This window comes from Equus asinus, chromosome 2, assembly GCF_041296235.1.
Source record: "Equus asinus isolate D_3611 breed Donkey chromosome 2, EquAss-T2T_v2, whole genome shotgun sequence".
NCBI lineage: Eukaryota > Metazoa > Chordata > Mammalia > Perissodactyla > Equidae > Equus > Equus asinus.
The window spans coordinates 100,435,743-100,458,809 of record NC_091791.1 but is presented as its reverse complement, the minus strand read 5'-3'; the positions used below and the strand labels follow the sequence as shown (position 1 = coordinate 100,458,809).

Here is a 23,067-nt window from a genome sequence, read left to right as displayed (position 1 = left end):
ACACGACATCTGTATCTTTCTGAAATGTGCCATCTCATTCATCTGTTTCCCTCAGGTTGCCCCCTCAATCTGGTGACCCATGTTAGAAACCTGGGAGTCATCCTTGACTTCTCCCTCTCCCCAGGCCTAGCCGGTCCATCCAGCCTACTCATTTCATCTACAAACTATGTCTTACAGCATTCCCTCTTCTCCTTCCCTGCAGTTCTTGCCCTAGTTCAATTCTTCTGGAACGTTTCAACAGCCTTTTTCCTCTCGAGTCTGTCTGGCCCCCAGAGGTGAGGGTGACCTCTGTGACCACATCAGATGCTCCTCTGACCACATCACTTTGCTTGAAGCTCTATAGATTCTTCATTTGTTTAAAACAGGGTTTTCCAAGTTTTCCTAAAATGGTACCCTGTGTTCAAAAATAATAATCTTTGTTTGGAAACCCAAAAAACTGCTTAGAGGTTGGGAGAGGACAGGGAGCTGTGGGGAAGTGTTTGAAAACCTCAGATTTACAGGGCGAAGTTCAGTCTCCTCCCAGACAGGCAAGGGCTTCTGCAGTCTGGTCTCTGCTGGCCTGGCTGGCCTCAGCCCTCACCTTTCTGTGCTTCATACTCTTCTCAGCAGCATTAGGCTGCACGCTGGCCCGCACACAACGGCTGTTTTTGCTTTTGTGCCTTTGCTCATATTGTTTTCTGTGCCTAAAGTGCCCTCTACCCCGCTTCCTCACCTTTTGCCTTCACCCGCTGACACCCATTCTTGAAGACCTGACTTGCTATTCCTGTCCCCCTCTGCCTACTGGGTTAGACAGCCAGCCCTCCCCTGTGCTCCCATATTGCCGCATGCACATCCCTGTCATTGCTTTGGCCACACTGTATTATCATCTGTCTATACCGCACTGAACATGAAATGCTAACTAGACTAGGATTCCCTTGAGATGATCAAATAAGGTTGTAGAAATGACAGGTATCTGACCTCCTTGCCTGTTGAAGTGTTTAACTGAATTTTTGCCAGAAAGAAGGAAAATTTGGGGGAGGGTGTCCTTTCTGAGATGTTCTCTTTGTTGCTGTGCCTTATATCTGTGTGCTCCATGCTCTGCCCCCCTGCCCCCCACACACACACATTGCCTGGCACATAGATGCACGAGTGGAATACGGGTGAACAGCAGCTGGTGTGGCACCTAGAAGCTGCTGTGGGCAAAGGTCAGACATAGCTGTCTCACTGAGGACGAGGACAGCTCTGAGAGGTGTAGTGATACAGTTAGAGGCACAGCGTGTGCAAGCTGCAGTATGCAAATTATTAAGATTATTCATTTGTCTTAGGAGAACAAACTAAGACTGTATACAATGGTTGGTGCTGGAAAAAGTGGCCAAGTAAAATCTGAGTCATGTAAAGGAAGTGGACAGTCACTATTTGAAATCCAGCTGAAGCTCATTCCTTTGGCTGACTATAAATCTCCTGTTTGCTTTTCTAATCGTCTTAGAGATTACTAAACACTCCTTAGAGAATATGAGTATGATCAAGCACTGAAATAGCATTTTCCTTTACAGACTCCTAAGAAGAGTTACCAGAAATCTCTAAGCTTTTCTAAAGCGACACCAAGAAGGTTCCCTCGTACACCACAGACTCCATTGTGCACCCCTGAAAGGCTGCAAAAATCCCCCACAGAAAAGACACCTGCCAGACAGGTCCTTTTCAAGGAGTCCTCAAAAGACTCCTTACATGGCTGGGATTCACCCTCTCAACCAAAAGTCACTCCTCAGAAAGGAGTGGCAGAAGGAGCTGCCGCTCCTCTCGAAAGAGTGCCGAGAACTCCCCACAGGCCAGGAGCTCAGCCACCTGCATGTCTGCAGAATTCCGCTTGGCCCCCGTCGGTGAGTTCCGGTCCAGAAAGCGCCTCCTGTCCGGCAGTCTCGGCTCCGCCCTCCGCCTGGGCCGGGGATGGATGTCTGACTCCGGCCCGATGCTCCCTCAGAACGCCTCCGAGAGCAGCAGCCTCGGGCGTGCGAAGAGAACCTGCCTTCACGGCCACACCTCCAAATCAGAGACACCAGCGTCGCCCTGTCCCTGGAGCTTCTCAGGCAGAGGAGCCAGCACAGACTTGGGAGGAGAGAGCTGTTGAAAGCCCGCAGAGACCGGGGAACACAGCTATGACTTCTTCCCCACCTATTTCTCCAGAGAACCGTTCTACCTCTCCTTCGTGGGATATTTCCACGAGTCCATCTAGGAAATCTTCAACAGAATCTCCTCCCCCTAGAGAAATGGATTGGAAAGAGTCCCAGACATCACCCAGTGCAGCCATGTCTCTCGCCCGTCCTGCTCCCTCAACTCCCCCTCAAATCTCACACATGGCTAAATCTGACACCGTGCCCCCTCCACCGCCTTCTAAAGTTGGGAAAAGGCATAGAAAGACCTCTAATCCTGAAAGAAGCTTCCTGGAGTGCCAGCCTAACACGTCTGTCACTCCTAGGGTTGGCATAACTGACAGCCCACCTGCCATTACTGGTGCTGGAAAGGACGAGAAGGAAGTGAACCCCTCTCCTCAGTCTTCTCCTGAAAGACATGGTTACCCCGGGCGCGGTTTCAGGAATGGCTGGCATATGTCCTCTCCTTTGCTTATTGCAAGTGACACGGAGTATCTCACTCTTCTGGACGAAGCTGAGGGCCCTGGCAGTGATAGCTTGGAGAGTGACGTTTCTGCAGTGGAAGAAGATGAGGGGTTAAGGATGGTGGTTGCTGATGACAAGCCTTCTCTGTCTACCCCTGGGACTCTTCCTTCTCCTCCCTCCCCCCGGCCCAGCTCTCCCCTGACGCCTTCCTACGACCTGCGCCGTACGGCAGACAGACGGCAGCGCCAGGCTGCCGCACAACTGGAGAACCTGCAGGCTTCAGCTTGCCTCTCGGAAGCCTCTGCCCGCCCACAGACCTACGAGGTGGAGCTGGAGATGCAAGCTTCCGGCCTTCCCAAGCTTCGAATTAAGAAGATTGACCCCAGCCCTTTGTCAGAAGCTGAGCCCCTCAGAAGAGAGGAGAGCTCCCTGGGAGAGGAGCGCCCCCTCCCTGAGCTCAGCGTGCCCAGGGGCAGCAAGCCCTCAGGCAAACCCGAGACCACCTACGTGTCACCCCCCTGCCTTCACCCCTCGCACAGCACCCCCGGCAAGAGTGGGGGACAAACCTACATCTGCCAGTCCTGTACCCCGACCCGCTGCCCCTCTAGTACCCCCTCTCCATTTCAGACAGACGTCGGGGTTCCTTGGACACCATCTCCCAAACACAGTGGGAAGACAACTCCTGACACGATTAAAGACTGGCCCCGGAGAAAGAGGGCGGTGGACTGTAGCGGTGGCACCTCCGCGGGGCGGGGTGACATCAGCACAGACCCTCCTGGGGGCTTGTCACTGCTCCAGCCAGAGGGGAAGGAGCAAGGCCTCGAACTCAGCGTCAACAAGACTCCTGTCCTGGGGGATTTTGAGCTCGAGGGGGTGTGTCAGCTGCCAGACCAGTCGCCTCCCAGGGACAGTGTGCCTAAGGCTGAGGAAGTCTTCTCCTGGGGACAGTTTGGGTTGGGTTCCAGGAAGAGACTCCTCTCTGCCAAGGAGGAAGCCGAGGGTCAGGCCAAAAGAGTCTGTGACAAGCAGAGAGGAGACTCAGAAGTCAGTAAGAGTGAGGCGAGGTCCCCCAGCGCGAGTGCGCGCCAGCTCCCCTCCATGGGCGACGACGAGGTGTTTGGTTCAGGTGAGTGTTGCCGCGTGGGGGCCTCGGACAGCGCCTGGTGAGGCAGCATTCAGGAGTTGCTTATTAAGGAGGCTCAGGCTTCCTGGTTCGGGGCCCGCGGGGCCGTGCTGACCCTGTGCCGTCCTCAGGTTCCACGCCACCCGCTGGCTGTGCCATGTGGAGCTGCCTCTCTGCCAGCGGTCTCCAGGCTCTGACCCAGTCTCCGTTGCTGTTCCAGGGGAGGACGCCCTCCTCCCAGTGTAAAGACGCCAGAGGTAATCTGTGGAGGGTCCTGGAGACTTACCGGAAGCAAACTTCTGTCCTTTGGGGGACTGCCCAAGGTAGCTCAGGGTTGCCAGGCAGTTGAATTTTGGAGTCAGAGTGAATGCCCGAGTATGGGACAGATCGTTTTGTCCCTACAGTGTCATGTGCCCTTTCCAGAGAAACTCCACATTAGAACTTCTGTGCGTTTGAACAGAAACCCCCTCAAAATCCTACCATAATACTGCACCTTCTTGAAAATGGTGACCAAAGCTCGTGTGCATCTCTGGGCTCTGAGGGGGGTGTTGAGAGCAGCTCGAGCGCAGGCGGTGTGTGCAGAGCCGCCCTTCCCCGCAGCGGGTTTATACCCTGCCTTTCTGTGCATCCCGCGTGACGAAGGGCTGGCTGTTGCAATCAGCCTTCGGACTCTAGGGTTCCCCTTTCCTCCCGCCACCTGAAGAGAGCTGGATTGAGCCTGGGAACTACAGGTTAGAAGGGTCTCCTGCTAGAACTGGAGGGGAGAACAGGAGGGGGGCCCTTTGGTGGTTCTCTTCCCTCAAGACTATAATATGAATCATGCAAAACAGCAAAAAGTCCACAGATCTGAGACAGAAAGAATGTGCAGACTATAAACGGAAGTACCCAGGTAGTTGGCAATTTCACAGTTACTTTTTGCTGTCAGCTCAGTGCTGACATAACGGGGTCGGGCCTCGTTCAAAGTGTAGGTCGCATTCCTGCAGGATGAGAACCTGCGAGCAGTGCTCGTTTTCCTCAGTCCATCTTCATGTGTAACCCTCTGCAGTTCAAGCCCATTTTCTTTTGTCCTGTCCGCAGTTACTTCCTGCGTGCTAAGCCTTTCTGCCTTTTTCTAGATGAGGATATGGAAGTATTTCCCCCCATGGCAGAAGAATCTCCTTTCAGCCGAACGATCTCTAGGAGACGCCCCATCAGCAGAACTTACACACGGAAGAAGCTGATTAGCTAGTCAGGATGGGACTGGTTGGGGGACTGAACTAGACACTACTGAGCCGTCCAGAGCCACTGCATTCCCGGGACAGAAGTGCTCTGAGGCGGTTTTCTCTGGATGTATCAGGAACTCCAGCCACATGCCATAGAGGAACTCTCAGCAGTGTGCCCAGAAACTCAGTTCATCTGAGCCAGGGCCCACCGATCAGCATCACATGTAACCCTGGGCTCACTGCACAGAAACAGGAACAACCAGGGCTTCATGGAGCAGAGGGTGTTCAAAAGATGAAGGTGAAGTCAGCCAGGTCCCCGTGGGCATAAGGAAACTGGGGGCCTGGTCTCAAGCCTCGTTTACCACGGGCAGCTTTCAGATTCCCACTGGAACGCCTTAGGATTTTCAAATTCCCCTCCTGGAATCTGTCTGCCCCAGGCCCCGCCCTAACCCACCACACCTGCCCACATTAGGGAGGTGGTCTAGCTGGTGGGACTCAGGCAGCATGGCAGTCAGGAACCAGAAAAAGAACTGTAAGACCAGGATCCCACTCCAGCCCTCCCAAACGGTGACCGTGGCAAGTCAGAGGACCACTCTGCCTCACTTGCTAAGTGGGAGAAAGGACCCCAACACGGGTCCCTTGCAGAGGTTCTGTCAGGCGGGGACCCCAAGACAGAGGCAGTGCTTGTAAACTGAAGCACCGTATACAAAACGACTGTGGCAGGTTTCAGAATAAATTTTTTGCATTCTCTATGTAACAATAAAATCATCTCTGGTTATTTCGCATTCAGTGCATTTCTGTGTAATGCTCCAGCCCGAGGTTAACTATGACCACGGTCCACCTCTATTGGTTGCTGGGGCAGCCACATCTCAGTGGCTGCGCTGAGTCAGACAGTCCACCATCCAAGGGAAACTCACCCAAGTCATGGGTCTGCCTGGAGCACCTGTGGACCAGCTTGCTGTCGAATCTTGGCCAGGGGCCTGGCCAACAGTGAGGCTGACTCAGAACTGTCTCCTGGTCACGGAAAAGCTTTCAAGCCTGTTGTGTTCCCAAACCTGATTCTTGCTACCAAGTGGACACTCCCATTTCTCCCTTCAGAGATTATTCCTGTTTATTATAAAATTGTTTTACAAAATTCTACAAATATGCTAGGTTTCCCGATTCCCCCCATATACATAAGACATTTCAACCACAACCCTGGTGCCACTGGCCATTCTGTGACAAGCCTTGGCTGAACCCCAGAGCCAATGGCCCATCCACATAGGCTGGAGACCAGAACTGTCCTAAAACTCAAGCCACAAGGCGGCAATTGGGTACCACAGCTTACAGGAAGTGACTGGTAGGAATCTGCATGTTTTAAAAAATGTTTTGAGTCCAGTTCCTTTGGGCTGTGGCCCACATTTGTTGACTAATTAGCGTGCAGATCAGGACTGACTGAGAGAGGCACAGACTGCCCCTCACAGAGGCGACCGGGCTGCCACACCACTGGGCAGGCTCTGCATCCCCGCCAGGCCCTCGGCCCGGAGCCTAGAGCGGGTTTCTCCGGACATCGATCATCCCCGGGCTGGCTCTCCGCAGTTCACGCCGGGGCTTGGGCAACGGCCCAAGGTTCCAGGGCAGCCCGCCTTCACCCATGGGGAGCACCCGCCCCGCCAGGGGTTCGGCCTCCCGCGGCCGCAGCTCCTCAGAGGAACCCTGCTCCTCGCCACCGCACAGGCTCGAGCGTCTCCACGTCAGCGGTAACGGTGCATGGACCAAGTCCCGCATCTCCTCCCGGGCTCGGGGGGCGCCCTCAGTGAGGGGGCACTGCCAAAGCTCAGGTGCTGGGTGGAGCTCATCTTCACTTCCAGGCAGCTGTCTGTTCTCCAGGCACGGGGTCCTCTTCTCGCCACCTGTCACCGAGAAGAACAACATCCTTGTCAGAAAGGGAGGCAGCAGCTCCTTCCTGAAGTCCGAGCTTTCCAACACCCAGTGCAACAAGCAACGTGTGAAGACCCAGCAAGAGCTGCCGTTAGGGTGGTTTTAAGCTTTCCCCAAAACAGGAATCAGCTGACGCTGCAAGGCAGGGGAGGCAGGCCTAGCTGGAGAACGGCAGATAACAATTACCCCTGCTCTGGCTCGCAGCACTCAAGCTACCGAGCTTCTGTTTCAGCTCCTGGTTTATCCACATGTGGCGGCCCAGCTCCCTCTCCAGAGCTTGGATCCTCGTCTCATACTGCCTCTTGCTGTCTGCTAACCCTTCACCAAGGTGGTCTGGGGGTGAAGGCGGAGAAGAGCATATGAGGGCTGCGGGCAGGCAGCAGCCGCCACAGCCTCGGGCGGGCCAGGGCCTGTGCGCGGGTCAGCAGGGGCGCCTCACCTCGACTCTGCTGCAGGAGGAGCTGGATGTTCTGCTCGTGCTCCTTCTGCTGGAGGGTCAGCTGGCGGTCCATCTCCAGGCGCTGCCGCTCCAGGGCCACCTCCAGCCAGTAGACCAGCCTCTGCTGCTCCTCGACCTGCATCTCCAGCTCCGAGAAGGCAACCTGCTGCTGGTGCTGCTCCTCTCGGAGCGTCACCACCTGTCCCAAGACCCCACCAGGCTCAGCCCCCAGCACTGGCTCCCTTCACCAAGCACTCCTCACCCGGGGACAACAGAAATCTGGCAAACTTGCCACCACCCCACCATGGCAGGTGTCTTAGGAAATAACCGGGGGCTCCTGCCGAGGCTCGGCCTCAGACAGCTTCTCAACAGCGTTCTAGGTAGCAATTTCCAAATGAGAGCTGGCTCTCCAGATGAGTCGGATCTGCCATTCCTGCCTCAACCTCTGTCCCCAGGCACGCACTAAGCCACCAGGCAGAGCCTCCAGCTGCGGGGCTTCCTCGGGGCCAGGATTTCTCAACCTGCACAGTTGACATTTGGGGCCAGATCATTCTTTGTCGGGCAGGGCTCTGTCCTGTGCATTGTAGGATGTTTGGCAGCATCCCTGGCCTCTACCCCTGACGTCATGACAATGAAAAGCATCTCCAGATATGGCCAAATGTCCCCTGGGCGGCAAAATCACTCCCTGCCGAGAACCACTGCCCTGGGCCAGGGCCGCCCTGAGGGGGCCAATCAGCCTGGGGCTTGGTTTCACGGAGTAAAGCAGGCCTTAAAGAGGAGAGTCGGAGGCAGCCCTGGAGACGGACGGGAGTTGTCCTGATCCTGTTCCCCATCTGAGAGGAAACAGTCCCTTCTAGAGCTGCCATCACACCTTCCCCACAGGCGTTCCAGATGGAGGCGGCAGGGGCTCCACGGCCAGTGACTCACCTTGTCAAAGTACTTGCAGAGCAGGGCCCTGGTCTCGGAGGACGAGAGGTAGCTGAGCTTGGCCATGAGGTTCATCTCACACTGGGACAGCAAGGAGGCCGAGGCCCGCAGCACCCGCTGGCGGCACGTGATGGCCTCGTTCTTGTACTCGATGGCCGCATCCAGGGCCTCGATGGCCTCATCCAGCTGGAATAGCGTTCGCTCCTCCTGTGAGTATGTGGCATGCATGAGGGGAAGCCTGGCTTCCTGCACTGCGGAACCCCCGTGCTCTGGACAACGAAGTCCAGGCAGACACACGATGGTCAGCACGTGGCCACAGCCGAGCCTGTAAGTGACCCCTCGTCATGAGCACATGGTCAGCACGTCAGGACAGGCGCCCCTGCCCACTGTGGCGGGAACAGGGAAGCCCCGTCACAGCCCCAGCCCAGGGGAGGCAGGGCTCTGCGAGGAGGCCGCTTGCTGAAGGGCACGGATGGCCTTTCCAGTGATCTACGCTCAGGAAACTCAAGAGTACCCTGCACCAAGAAGGCATGGCGGGACTTCCCAGAGGCCCAGTGGCTCTGCTGGGTCAGTCATCCCAACACGGGCTCTCCACTGCCCAGGGAGGGCAAACGTATGCGGCCACAGGTACACGAGGCACTCCTGACCCTCATTCTACACCAGGAGCCGCGATGGGCAGGCATGTGGTGATGCTGCGCCGGACGAAGGAGCCAGGTTCCAGTTGCAAGGTGGTGGGAGGGCGGCGAGGCCGGGCCCGTCCAGCTCACTGCCCAGCCCCCACCCCCAGCTTTGTGGGCTCACACAGGAGGAACTCGTGTCCCAAAGGCCCAGTGCCTGACACAGAGCCAGAGCCAGAGCCAGGAGGCTGCAGAGCATGGACGGACAGACGGACGCCACGGGGCGTACCTCGGGCGACAGCAGGCTGCCCTGCCGCAGCTTGCCGTCGATCTCCAGGCGCTGCTTCAGCAGCGAGTCCTTCTCCTGGCGCAGAGTGTCGATCTCCCCACGGATCTGCTGCTGGCTCTGGGCGCTGCCCTGCCGCAGCTGCCCGCTCTTCTCCGAGAGCTCCTTCTCCAGGTGTTCCAGCCGACTGGACACGCGTACAATGTCCTCGTTGAGGGCCTGCGGACAGCACCGCCGGGGATCAGGGAAGGAGCGGGCTATCCCCACACGGGTGACAGAAATGGCCCAGCCCAGCCATGGGATGCGGAGGAGGCCGCAGGCCCTTCCCTCAAGGATCCTACGATCCAGGAGTGGTGTCAGCAGGGGGGGCCTGACTCAGTTCCATGGAACCTCGGGGAGTGGGGGCTGATGGGACCGGAGCTCCTGTGGAGGGGCCCCCAGAGATGGCACAAGAGGAGGATACAGACGAGCAGAGGAAAAAGCACTCCTGACGAGGGGATGACATAGGCAAAGGCACAGCAGGGCGGTGGCCCATCACTGCGATGACTTGACTGGAGAGTCTGTGATGGGAATTATGGGAAACCAGTGGGCAAACCTCGAAGGCCCTTCCAGGATCTGAGGTGGGAGAAAGTGAGGGCTCTAAGGGCCAAGGGAAGTTACAGATGCTCCAGAAGCACCCTGACCCCTCCTGGACTTGAGGGCTCCGTCATGGCAGGAGGGGGTCTGGAACCCTGTGGACTCGAGCCTGAGCACCCGCGCTGGGAACAGGCTCTGGGTGGTGTGTTTGACACCCGCCCTGATCCTCATGGCAACACGATGATTCTGTTTGATGGAGGAGGGACTGTGGCTCAGAAGCTTCCTACTCATGAGGGAGCAAGAAAGCCAGGTGGAGCTGGCGGGGCCAGGTCCATGAGCCCAGGTCTGCCTGCCTCTGGCGCCAGGGAAGACTCTTTCTTTGGCCATCCCACCTTCCTATACCTGCTGATCCTTGTTCTGCCTGTGCAGTCCCAGGGCAGGTGGCTAACGGGGGAAGTGAATCGTGGGATGGATACTTGGAGAGGTTCTTCTACCCACACAGCAGAACCTGTGTCATGAACAGCCGAAGGCCCTAGAGTTCTTGATAGGATATAGCCCACTAGAACAGAGCTTGACCTGGTAGGAACTCACCTGGCAGGGTTATCACTTGGAAGGACCTCACTTGGCTAGACTTCACTTGGCAGGACCTCCCCTGGCTGGACCTCCCCTGGCAGGACCTCACCTGGCTAGACCGCAGGCGCTTGCTCTCCAGCCCTGTCTTCTCCTGCATCAGGGCCTCCTTCTTGGCCAAGATGGCCTCCCGCTTGTGGAGCTCCTCCCCCAGCTCCTCCAGCGCCCGCCGCTGCTGCAGGACCTTCTCCATCTCCTGGTCCAGCCACTTCTTCTGCTCCTCGATCTTCTGAGGGAAAGCGGGGGAGGCGGGGAGGGAACTCAGCTCACACCTCTGGCTGCGTGGGCCGCCACGCCAGGTCAGACGGGGAGAATGGTGTACCCACCAGCTGACCCCCAGGGGACCCCGGCAGCCGGCCAGGGCTGCCCCGCCAGGCTGTGGGTGCTCCTGGGGTGCAGGCTCAGCCCAGGCCCCACCTGCTGCTGCTCCAGGCTGACCACAGAGCCGTTGCTGCCACTGCGCCGCTTCCTCTGGAACGCTGCGATCTCTTCCGTCTTGATCTTCAGGATCTTCTGCTGCTGCTCGTGCTTCAGCTCCAGCTCCTGGGGATGCACAGGGCGGGAAGCTCCGTGGGCAGGGCCGCTTGTGTGCCAGCGTCTTAGCAGAGCCCACAGCCCTGTGCAGCGTTAGCCAGCCTCAGCACCCCCAAGGCTCGCTGGGAGCCAGCAACCGGAGGCAAACCCTCATCTGGCTCTGCCAGCTGCCAGTCACCTCATGCAGCTCATCCCACTGCATTCTCACTCTAGCCCTGAATCTCATGACACTCCCCTCCTTTCCAGGTGAAAAAACAAGCTCAGAGAGGCCAAGTGACCTGCTTTATAAGGTCGCATGGCTGTGAGCAGCAGGACGGGGACAGAGCCCGCCTGGGCCCCCCCGGCTGTGCCCCAGCTTGGCCTCCCAGCCCGGACATGGGCGCGCCCCCGTGAGAGCCAACCTTGACGCGGTGCTGCCGCTTGTTCATCTCCGTCTCCAGGCGCCGCTTCTGCTCTGTCTCCTCGCGCAGCCGCCTCTGCAGCTGCCCCTGTTGCTGCCGCATGAGCTGCACGTTCCTCTCGAGCTCCTGCAGCCGCCTCTCGCTCTGCGCCGACAGTGACACCAGCCGCTCTGTCGCCTGCTTCTTCTCCTTCAGCACCTGGGACCAACACAGCCTCTGCTGGGCCACGCACATGGCTGCCTCGAGCCCAGCACAGTGCCTGGCGCTCCACAAGGGCGGGCAGGACCAAGGATGGGTGAGTGGATAGAGGGACAGACAGAAGGGAAAACAGGTGGGTGGATAATAGACAAATAATAACAACAAAAGACTAATAATGGGAGCTACTAGGACATTTACTATGTACCAGGAATTCTAACAAGTGTATTAAATGACCCTAACAATCCTCTGAAATGGTATGATGACTATTATCCCTACTTTACAGATTAGGAAACTGAGGCACAGAGAGGTTAGGAAACTTGACCAAGGACACACAGCTAGTAAATGGCAGAGCTGAGATTCAAACCCAAGTAGTCAGGCTCCAGAGGCCATGTTCTCAACCACTCTACTGATTTGTCTCTTGGACACCTGAACTGGGAAAAGAAGGAATGAATGATGGATGGACAGCTGCAAAGACAGACGGATGGAAGGGTGGGTGGACAGACAGATGGATGGGATCATATAAATGTCAAATATAGGATAGACAGAAAATGCAGGGATTGATACAAGGGAATAGAAAGATGAATGGATAGATGGATAAATGCACAGTTGGTCATGTCAGCTGATAAAACGATAAACGGATTAGACGGACTGATGGGTAGACAGACAGAGAGAAGACAGGATGGAGAGACAAGGGCACAGAAAGCTGGAAGGGCAGCCCAGTGGACAGGGCATGGCTGCATGAGGAAGGGCGGATTCTTCTGACACCCACCCCTCCCCTCTCATTGGTCCCCCGGATGGTCTTCAGGCAGGTCCCGCATCCCTGCCTCTGCTGTGTTCAAAGCTGAGCGGACTCTGGTGCTGCCAGCTTCTGCATAGGACCAGCCTCGCCCTTGGAGGCAGAAGGGCATCAGCACCACCAGCCAGGGGTTCACAGGTTCCACAGTGAGCTTGGGCCCCAGAGCCCACAAGTCTTGAGCCCCGGGGTCCTGACACCGACCTGCACCTGGCTCTGGGCGGCAGCAACCCTCTTGCGGAACTCCTGCAGCTGGGACCGCTCGCCAGCGTCCTGGGGCTCCTTGCCCTCGAGCTCCCGCAGCTGCCTCTGGCCTTCGCTCAGCTCGGCCCGCACCCGCTCGGCCTCCTGCTCCAGCTCCCGGATGCGCTGGCTGTGCTGGCGGTTCAGGGCCTGGGCCGCCTTCCCTGGAAGGAAGGGGGCCGCATCAGCACAGGCAGCCCTCTCCCCACGAGGACCATCTATGCGCTCTGCCAGGAGGTTCACCAGACCTCTGGCAGCCGCGGACACCCACATGGGTTTTGCCAACCTCTGTACCACTAGTACCACAACTTCCTTCATATTTTTCTTTAAACCCACTCACTTTTTACATTAGCCTCATCCCCAGCAGTGACCCAGAGAAATTGTGGGTTAACTAGTTTTATTTTTACCTAATACAGGCTAAAATAACTATGTAACTTGAGCCAGCATATAATTAAGCCTCTAGAACTAACTTCTACTTGCAGCAAGTATGGAGCACAGAGGAACAAGTGCAATGACACCACAAGGAAGCAGACAGACAAAGCCAGGACACTGGGTGTGAAATGTTCCACAGGATGGCTGTGAGGACACTGGGTGTGAAATGTTCCACAGGATGGCTGTGAGGAGGCGAGAGGAGGGGACTTCAGAGACCTCGCCAGCAACTACAACGCATGGAACAACTCTGCAGTGTGACTCAAGCAAATGGGCTCCACACAGACGTGGCAGAATAATCGCGGGCACGTGCAGACGTGCTGGGCATTGACGTGACATTAGTCCTGTGAGATGTGCTAATGGCATTTGTGTTAAAATGTCCAAAAAGAGGCAGAGTGAAAGGTATAGGGATGAAATGACATGATGCCTGGGGTTTGTTTCAAGATATGTCAGCAATGAGAAAAGGGAGAGAGGAAACACAGGTGGGAGTCGGAGAAATGCTACATCTGGGTGAGGGGTGCACGGTGACCCACGGCACCAGTCTCCTTTCTTTTCTTATCTTCTGCTCTCTGAACATTTTCATAATGCATATTATAGTAAATAAACTCCTATCACAATGAAAAGACTCAACTGGTCACCACCTAAAACCACCCTCTGCCCCTCCACCGTATCACCAGTGGCAGACGCAGGATGTGGAGACACAGAACCCAGAGATGCTGTGCCTAGCACAGTGCCTGGCAAGGCAGGCACTTGATAAATAATAATAATAGGTAACGCTTCCTGAGAGCTGCTCTAAGCACTTTTCCTGAATTGACTCGTTTCACCCTCACAACACCTCTATGACGCAGGTGCAGTCACCATGCCCATTTTGGAGACGAGAAAACAGGCACAGAGAGTTATCCTACTTGCTCAAGGCCACACAGCTGGAAGAGGCTGAGGTGGGCTTCAATCCTGGGCCATCTGGCCCCTGCTCCTCACCACCCTCGGGTGGGGGGCCCGCCCCAGTGCCCACCCCCTGACCTGTGCGGACCAGCTCGCCAATGAGCTCCTCCTTCATGCGGATGTTGATGGCCAGCTCCCGGATCTTCTGCTGGGCTTGGGCCAGCCGCCACTCAGAGGCCATGGCAGCGGGGCCCTGGCGCAGCCGAGCGTGGGCCTTGCTTCCAGCAACTGCTGTAACAGGCTGACTGTCAAGGCTGCTGCCTCAACTGACAGTGGGGCAGGCAGGGGAGGGGAGGGGAGAGGCATGCCCTGCGTCCCACAGCCAGGGGTGACGTGTGGACTGCCCGGGGGGCCAGTGCAGGACCACGGAGGGAAGAAGGATTCAGGGCCCTCTCTGCACCCAGCCAGCTCACCTCTGGGCCCTGGGATAGCTGCGCCCAGCTCCTCAAGGTGAAGCTCTGAGCCCTTCCTATCGGGCGGGCTCCCTGGGCGGGGCCCCCCCCTCTGGCTCCACCTGCTGATCCCGTTCCTGGAGGGCAGAGCAGGATCAGTGTAAGCCAGGGGGGTCGGTCTGGCAGAACTCTGAGGCCAGGAGCCAAGCTTAGGGGACACAGGGCAGCTGGGGGCACCAAGGGCCACCTTGGAGGCTGAGAACCAGGAGGCCTGGGCCCGCCCTTCAGCACGCCCACCCCGGCAAGAGCTCTTGGTTCAGAGCCCATAGCCCCGTCTGCTCTCCCCAAGGGGCCAACCAGGGCGATGCGGTGAAGGCACCCTGAGACCACAGCGGGATCTCCTCCAGCCCCACCCGGGCCCTGAGCCCGTCCGTGTCAGGTGGCGGCAGGTCCCACCCACCTGCGCAGGTGCAGAGTCCGCCGGGCCAGGTCCTCCTCCTCCTCCTTCTCCTCCTCCTCCTCCGACGCAGCTGAAGAGCCACTTCCCAGCCTGTCTACCTCCGCCAGCACCTTGGCTCCAGCCTCCCTGCCATCTGTCACCTGCTGGGGGCAGGCCAGGGTTCCAGGACAGGAGGCCCCAGGGGACCCTCCATCAGCTCTGTCCCATTACTAGACCTTCGCTCCGACCTCTGCCCTGCCTGGCATGCCCTCTGCACACCTCCACCTCCTCGGACCCTTCCTGACCTTCAAGACCTAGCTCAGAGGACACCTCTGGGAGGCGCTCCACTCTCAAGCTGGAGAGAGCTCCCCTCCCACCACCCCGCTCTAGCTCCCACAGCACCTGGCACTCCTCAGGGGACAACCTGCCCTTTCCATCCTATATATGGCATCTGCACCCGGGTCTTATCATCCCACAGCTCTCTGCTGGAGTGGCAGTGCATAACAGACTTCTGCCAATGCACAGCCTCCCACCCTTAGGCCCTCAGGAATTCAGAGCTGAGACAACCCAGAGCTTTCAGGCAGATGCAGGAGCAGCCCTTGTCCAAAAGGCCCCAAGTGACACAACAAGAAGCAGGAAACCAGGCTCAGGGAGAAGATTAGGGCTCATGGAAAAGTGAATTTTCAAAGAGAGGCATCCAGAGGAAGTGGCCTCAGAGATGATGAGCTCCCCATCTCTGGAGGTGTGCAAGCTTCCCACGTAGTGCTGGAAGCCAGAACCCCCTCTGAAACCTCCTCACTCCACGCAATCTCCAGCTACCCCAGTGTTGCCCAATGGCACCAGACCCTTCTGAGAGGCCCTACAGAGTCACCCATATCTTGGCCCTTCCTCTAGGGACACCAGGAAAGGGCATCTCACAGCTGGTCCCATGAAAGCATGGACTGAGGAGCACATTCCCCAGCATGGCCCTGCTCCTGCCGGAGCCTGCCCAGTCCAACAGGCCCAGCACACACCCAGCCTCACCACCTCCTCACCTCTCCCCAATTCTCAGGGTCAACTTGATCTTCAGGAAGGCAGGCAGGGGGCACCATGCCCAGCACACGGGTGTGGGCACCCCCCAGGGGGGCGGTGTGAGGCCGGGGCACAAAGGACCCCGGAGGCAGGCCCTGCAGGAGCCCCGGGGCGCCCCAGCCAGGCCGCACCAGCTCTAGCCGCAGCCGCAGCTCCGCCATCTCCTCCTGCTGCTCACGCAGGCGGTCGCTCTGCAAGACATGGTCCCGGTGCTGATGCACTGATGTAGGATGCAGATGTTGGACAGGGTGGGCAGGGATGCTGACAGACAGAAGTGCAGGAAACCAAACAGGTCCCCTTCAGAGAACAGCCTCCTTCAGAGGCTGCCCCGCCCTCTCGGGGCTGAAACTGAGGAGGGCCAAATACCTCTGAGACCTCTTGCCCCCCCCCACCCCCACCCCAGCTCAGGCTCAAGCTCTCACTCCACCGGCACAACCTCCCTCCCCCTCCATGGCAACCACTGCCACCAGAGGACGCCAGGAGTAATACAGACCTACTTGCCTCATGCTGCCCCTCCAGCCCCACCTCCCGTCCACGCGCATGACCATCCCGCACACCCAGCCGCACCATTCTGTTCCTCACCTCCACACTTTTGTTCGTATTGTACATCCCCCCACCTCTACCCACTCTGGCAGAACCCCCGCTGGCTAACTTCCTCTCATCCTGGGAAACTCAGCTCAGTTCCACCTCCTCAAGGAAACCTCCCCCACCCTCTGGAAGGGGGCAGCCCCACCTGCAGTTTGTACTGCTCCATGGCGTCCTCCAGCGCGGCCAGAAAGTCTCGGTTCTCCTCCTCCAGCCGGGCCACCTGGCTCTGCAGGGCCAGCAGCTGCAGCGCCCCCTCATCTTCCTACGGGGCAGGGAGAGAGGCTTCAGGGTAGGAGCCGGCAGGACAAGCCTGCCCGTCGCGGGACGCCCTGGCGCTCCCTCTGCCCCGCCAGGGGTTCCCCTTGCTACTCTGCTGCAAGCCCTGCCTGCAGTGGGGGCTCCACACCCCACCTGGTCTGCGGGCCCCTCTGCAAGCCATTCGGGCCGTCTCTTACAATTATTAATCCTGTTTTTATTAGTAATACCACCATTATTATTAGGAACAACTTTCTGAGCTCTGACCAGTGTGCTGGGCACTCGTTACACCTCCAGCCCTCACACGTCCCCTGGAGGGAGACACCGATGTTCTCCCTATTTTACAGATAGACACTCCGAGGCTTGCTGAGGTTAAGGAAGGGGACCAAGGTCATCAAGTGCCTCTCAATCCCGAACGTGCTCTGCTAACGGGCAGGGGCACAGCTGGCCGTGTGAAGACCCTCTCCCCTGCCCTTTGCCCCCTTCCCGGGCCGCACCTGGCCCTTGGCCCCCTTGCGCGCGCCGGGCGCCAGCGCGGCCCGCTCCTCGGCCGAGGCGCTCTCGATGCCGCTGTCGGGCCCAGAGGCGGAGCTCAGGGCGCTGCGCTCGCCCTCGACGGCGCACAGCCAGTCGCGCACCTTGCGGGCGGCGGCGCCGGGCAGCCCAGGCTCGGCCTGCAGCTCGCGCAGGAGACTGTAGGCGGCGTCGGTGCGGGCCCGGTAGCGCGCGCACTCGGCGCCCAGGCGGGCGGCGGCCGCGGCGGAGGCGGCGGCGGGGCCCGGGCCGCGCCGGCCACGGTGGATGATGCGCGTCTCCGAGCGGTGTCGCGGCGGCCCCCGCGCGCCGGCCGCCGCCTCCTCGGGCGCGCGCTCGGCCTCGGGCCGCCAGTTGACGGTGGCGCGGTTGCGGATGTTCTGGGCGCGGCTGGCGTAATTGAGGGTGTTGAGGGTCTCGTCGAAGTCGGAGGAGGAGGGGCTGACGCAGGCGATCATCACCGTCTTGGCATTCCCCCCCAGCGAGTCTTTGAGGATGCTGAGGACGCCAGGCGAGGTGCGTCAGGGGCCGGTGGTCCTGACCCCGAACCGGGCTGATCCTCGGCCTAGTTCCCTGTGGCCAGATACCTTGGAGCACCCCAGAAGCCAGAGGGGGACCCATCCCCTACTCGCCTCCCCCAGCTCCACCCCAGAAGCCAAACAGGAGGCGTGACAGACAAGTGCGGCTCTATGGACCCCTTCTCCCGCGGGCGGGCCATCAGGGGGGCTCACCGGGTGATCTTGGAGTCCCGATAGGGGATGTGGCTGCCGCGGCGCTGGGGGTCACCCAGGGCACTGATGACATTGCCCAGGGCCAGGAGGCTGCTGTTGATCTGGATGCTCTCCTTGAGCCGCTCGCCTGTGCTGCCTGTCTTGAGCACCCTCTCCGAGCCCGCCAGGTCCACGAAGTGGAACTTGGAGAGGAGGAGCTGGCCCGCAGCGGGGCGGGGCAGGCGGCTGGGGGCGCGCCCCCGCTGCTCCAGGGTCACCGTGAAGACTGTGTGCGAGCGGCTGGAGAGGTGGTTGAGGTGTGTGGCGCCTGTGTGCCGCGCTGCGTTGCCCATTTCCAGGAGACTCAGCACCTCGTCCAGGCCCTCCACGTCCACTTCCTTCACCCCACACAGCACTGTGGGCACAGAAGGCCGATGGGCCCGGCAGGAGGAGCCTGAGACTGACCAGCCAGGAGAGCAGGCAGGGCTGGACAACCCTTCCCAGCTCCTCCCCACTCGGGGGTCCTTGCCGGGTGCCCAGGGTCCTGCCCATCCTGCTTTGGGATTGAGGGGCCCCAGCTTCCCCACGCCAACCTCGGTGCCTCTCACTCTGGGTACAGAAGTATTTCCCAGTTAGGTGGTACCCCACCCAGACAGGCAGCCACCCTCCAGCAGGGGAAGCCCCCTCAAGCCAGATGCCCCACTCCCCACCCGTGGAGGTCTCAGGATTTCCTCACCAACATTCCCACGGTCATCCTCCCGGAGCTGGATGTCACGGCTAGCGGTGCCCACCTCGAGCAGGTCTCGGAACTCCTCCTTGTACACTTCCAGGTAGGACACGTGCACGAGACAGTCAAGCAGGTCGTTCTCATCGATGAGCTTGAAGGCCTCGGCCATGGCCCGGGGGATGATGCCCTGCTCATCCTCATGGAGGGAGGCTGGGGAGACACCACGGGCCTCCTGCCGCCATGCCTTCAGCTGGACATGGCCCATGGCCCCACGGCCCCTGACTGCAGCTGGCGGATAGGGCTCCAGTGTGAAGGACAGGCTGGGCAGCTTGAGCTAGGCCATGCTCCAAGTGGTCAGGCAGAATTATAGAATTTCAGAGTTGGAAGCAACCTCTCATGGGTCAACCAGCCCCTTTCATGACGTAAGCATCCTCTCCACTACATCCCTCCCTGCCAGATCATCATGCCTTGGTTTGATTACTCCCCAGGACAGGGGGCTCATTACTATAGTCTATGCTCCATTATCTAAAGGACCTCCTAAATCTATCTCAAAGTAGTAATAAGAGGATGTTCAGAGCAGCACTGTCCCTCATAACTTCAAAAAAATGCAAACATCCTCAGTGCTCGTCCTAAGAGCCAACAGGGGCTCTGGTTAAATGAAGCACCTTCTGTTCACAATGGAATGCCAGGCAGCCATAAAAAATTAGATTGAAGAATTAGAATATTAGCTTGAAGAAAAATTAGATTGAAGATTGAAGCGAAACGTTCATGATGTATTGTTCAGAAAATAAAACAGGATACAAAAGAATGGGTACAATGTAATCCCATCTTTTTAAGTATAATAATTTTCACAGAGAAAGAAACTGTAACGCTAACAGAGTGAGTAGCTTCTGAAAGGCAGTTATCAAGTAAGTTTTATTTTGTGCTTGTGTTTTTCTCTGTTTTCCTTATTTTCCATGACAAACACGTACACATTTATAATGTAAGAGAAAGCAGTTCATGCTATTTAAAAGGGGGCAGTTTCTTCAGTCGGCCCAAGCTCTCTCCCGAAACCTTGCACGAAGCCTCAGAGAAGCAGCCCTGCCCCTGTCTCTCCCAGGACAGTCCCCATGCCAACCACACCAGCTAGAACATGGATTGCTGACCCTCGGCAGCCATCCTGGCAACCTGCAGAGACAAGCTGACTTCCTGTGCCCTTCGTCCCCTGAGGTCCCCAGCGCCAGAGAGCATGGCCCCATCTCTGTGGAGTTGAGAAGCCACTCACCTCCAGGGATCCCTCCTTCCTGCCCTGCCCAGCCCACTGACATGGCTGGTCCCACCCTGGGCTGCAGATCTGTTTAGGAAGCCTGCGCTCCCTCCCCCAGCATCCCCACCTTCACAGGGAATGGCAGCAAGAGGGCAGGGGCAGAAACACAGGAGATACTGAGGCCACTCGACACGAAAATGGGTCCCTTACCCACACTGGCCTCCCCCATGGTGTACGTCTTCCCAGAGCCTGTCTGACCGTAGGCAAAGACGGTGGCATTGAAACCCTCAAAGAAAGCCTCGAGAAGGGGCTGCACGCAGGCCTGGTACACTGCCTCCTGCCCGGCATCCTCGTCCAGCACCACATGGAAGCCAAAGTGTCGGTCTCGGCCCAGGGTGACGCGACCGTGCCCCGGCTCCACCCTCAGGCAGCTCTGGTGCCCGTGTAGCAGCTCCTTGGGCAGCAGCGGGCGGACTCGAAGGGCCACCCTCACCGGGGCCTCCTCGGCCCCTGGCAGCCTCTGGGCCTCCAGACCCATGTCAAGGGAGGGCTGCTCCCGGCCCTACGGAGAGAGGAAGACGCCCTGCCGTCAGCACCTGTGCCCCGGGGCTGGACTCAGCCTGCAGGTGATGGGGAGCCAGGTCCTGCAGCTCTGGACCTTGGAGGGGTGCAGAGGAGAGTGGTCAAAGTTCAGAACATCCTCCACGCCCCAGCCTGGTGCCCAACTGCCGCAGGGGCCATGATGCAGACCTACACAGTAACGTTTCCGGGCTCCCATCACTGGCAAAATCAGGTCCTCACTCCTCCACTCGACACCCAAGGTCTCCTGTGTTCCAGCTGCACCCTTCCCCTGTGACCCCATCTCTTAGAAGACACACATACATACACACACACAGAGCTCTGCTCTGTGCCCCCACCACTGCTCGCACACACACACAAACTCACTCACCCACACACACTCATTCATACACACACACCCGGGCCTGCTCCCAGCAGCCACTGACCACTCTGTTGCAATTGCCAGATTCCCCGCGGGTCTCCCCGACCTCCCAGACCGGGAGCTGGGGGCTGGGTCCCTCCTGCCCCCTCGTGCTTTACCTCCAGCGCCCAGCACAGGTCTGACGCTTACTAGCGGCCCAACAGTGAATAATCTTCACCCAAGGAAGTGCGCCCCCCTCCTCTCATCGCAGTCCTCGGGGCTCCCTACCCCGGGGCCCTCAGCACTTATTTCTCACTCTTGAACTTCTCTCGGCACATGTAATGGTCCGTTCATTCGTTCGTTCATTCAGTCCCTGCTGGGTCCGGGCCCTGGGGACACAGTTCGCGCACCCCTCGCCCCGAGCTTTTTCAGGCCCGGGCGCCCCGGCTTCTCCGCGCCCTGCTGGGCCCCAGCGCTCCGCGCACCGAAGGCGCGCGCACAACTCCAGCAGTGCGGCCGGGCGCCCGGGTAGGGGATCGGGGACCGGAGGCAACGGACACGCGACAGGAGCTCCCGGAAAGTTTGGAGAAGGGATCACACATGCGGCCCGGACCCTCGCGGCGTCGGCCTCGCTCCTCCCGCCCAGACTCGGGATGCCAGCCTCAGGCCCCCGACTTAGGGGAGGTGGGGGGCCTCCCGCCCGCCCAGGGAGGGGCCTCCAGGAGGCCGGTAAGCAAGGATGGGGGCTCCTCGTGCCCGGTCAGGGCTCCCAGGCGTGCCGGCTCCCCGTGACACCCGGCCCAGGCCAGCGCAGGGAGGGGGCGAGCGCGCGCCTCCCCCCACCCATCCCGGCTCGCGACCCCCACCCCCTCCCGGGCCCACACCCACCTGCTTGGGTGTCAGCGCAGCGCCACCGCGCTGCAGTCAGGCTCGGAGCCCGGGCGCGGCGCGCTCCGATGCCGTCACTGGGACCCCCGCCCCCCGAGACATCCCGCCCCTCACCCGCAACTCCGCCCGCCCGGGCGCGCGGGGGCGGAGGCGGGAGCCGGGCGGCGCCGCGGAGTCTGTCCGCAGACCCGGCGAGGCGGGACCGGGGGCGGGGCGATGCGGGGGCGGGGCCTCACCCGGGGGCGGGGCCACACGTCCGGGGACCCTAGCACCGCCCCGGGTCGCAATTCCAGCCGCAGGCTCGCCGAATTCTGGGGACCCTGCGACCACCAAGGCCGGCCTGGTTCTCCGAGCTGGAGATGCCCATTCGCTCATGGAGCCGGGCACCGAGGTCTGCTAATGCAAGTTGTAACGGGTGAGAAGACGAAAACCAGCTAGGAGAGCTTTTCACTCCGCAAGGGGAGGGTGGATTTTCCAACCCTGAAACTCTGGTTAACAGTGGACTAAAAGATAAGCTACTTCATTCATTCATTCTTTCATTCATTCAGGTGCAGACCTGCCCTCCTCCCGCCATCGCTACCCCTTTATCGCAGCCCTCCCCACGTCCCACCAAAGTTCTCCCTCCCCAGACCCGGCAAGCCTCCAGCCCCGTTTTCTCATCTCATTTCACTACCCCTTCTAAAGCTGAGAAGGATTCATCCCCCTTGAGATATTTGAGGTCGGGATGGGGGCCTACTCCGTCTGCCCTCCACCCTGTGTGGCAGCGCCCTGGCTGCACCCTCTGGACTCACACCAGAAAAAGTCTTTGCTGTGCGCTTTCTCTGCCCCAGACCAGGGGTGACCCAGGGGGTGACAAATAAAGCCACCAGGGAGCTCCTACTCAGACCTTCTAGCATGCCAGGCAGACAGCCTCACCCAGGGCAGGCCCTGACAAGGCCTGGCCCTACAGCTCTGGCTCATAAGCCCCCAGTGTGGAATGGGTATGGGATCCACTGCTTGACTGGTGGACTGCACTGCCCTCAGCCTCGGGTTCCTGGATGGACAGTGGCGTTCTCCCTAGGATGGCTGTCTTTTCATGGTGTCTTCACATGGCAGAAGGGATGAGCTAGTTCCCTGGGGTCTCTTTTATAAGGGCACTGATCCCAATCATGTGGGCTCCATTCTCATGACCTAATCATGACTGCAAGGCCACATCTTCAAATATTTCAATACATTGGGGGTTAGCATTTCAACATATGAATTCAGAGGGACACAAACATTCAGACTATAGCACTGTGATTTACAAGCACATATATATTATACACACGTATAATAAACACACTCTAACTTTTTCATCTTACCTACTAAACTTCGAGGTCCTCAAAGGGAGTGAGCCTATGTATCTCTATGTCTCTCTCCCTGGGCCCAAGACCTGGCATAGTTGCTCCGTAGAGATTTTTGGTAAAAG

At 58.8% G+C, this 23,067-nt stretch overlaps 2 protein-coding genes across 10 annotated transcripts in view; one reads left to right on the top strand and one right to left on the bottom strand.

Annotated features, from left to right (window-relative positions):
- Positions 1 to 5,694, top strand: part of TICRR (TOPBP1 interacting checkpoint and replication regulator) — a 37,162-nt gene extending 31,468 nt beyond the window's left edge. Inside the window, exons 20-22 of the mRNA XM_070495318.1 lie at positions 1,533 to 3,717; positions 3,846 to 3,971; positions 4,830 to 5,694. Coding sequence (XP_070351419.1) covers positions 1,533 to 3,717; positions 3,846 to 3,971; positions 4,830 to 4,942 — 2,424 coding nt within the window. The 3' untranslated portion in view covers positions 4,943 to 5,694. The remainder of the gene's footprint in view (positions 1 to 1,532; positions 3,718 to 3,845; positions 3,972 to 4,829) is intronic.
- A 138-nt stretch (positions 5,695 to 5,832) lies between these two features.
- On the bottom strand, positions 5,833 to 21,804 carry KIF7 (kinesin family member 7). 9 transcript variants are annotated; one of them, XM_070495354.1, is made up of 19 exons: positions 21,621 to 21,804; positions 20,024 to 20,375; positions 18,577 to 18,777; positions 17,862 to 18,255; positions 17,094 to 17,628; positions 16,487 to 16,603; positions 15,717 to 15,944; positions 14,704 to 14,846; positions 14,265 to 14,380; positions 13,930 to 14,082; positions 12,442 to 12,644; positions 11,247 to 11,444; positions 10,729 to 10,854; positions 10,364 to 10,537; positions 9,109 to 9,324; positions 8,203 to 8,409; positions 7,276 to 7,474; positions 7,023 to 7,169; positions 5,833 to 6,808 (listed from the first exon to the last, which is right to left on the bottom strand). In XM_070495354.1, the coding sequence occupies exons 2-19, from the start codon at positions 20,349 to 20,351 to the stop codon at positions 6,444 to 6,446; spliced, it is 4,050 nt and encodes a 1,349-aa protein (XP_070351455.1). In that variant the 5' UTR covers positions 20,352 to 20,375; positions 21,621 to 21,804; the 3' UTR covers positions 5,833 to 6,443. The 9 variants fall into 9 exon arrangements, with proteins under 9 accessions (XP_070351455.1, XP_070351467.1, XP_070351423.1 ...); XM_070495366.1 differs by having other exon boundaries at positions 13,930 to 14,079; XM_070495322.1 differs by having other exon boundaries at positions 10,364 to 10,540; positions 21,621 to 21,803.
- Between the last annotated feature and the right edge of the window lie 1,263 nt (positions 21,805 to 23,067).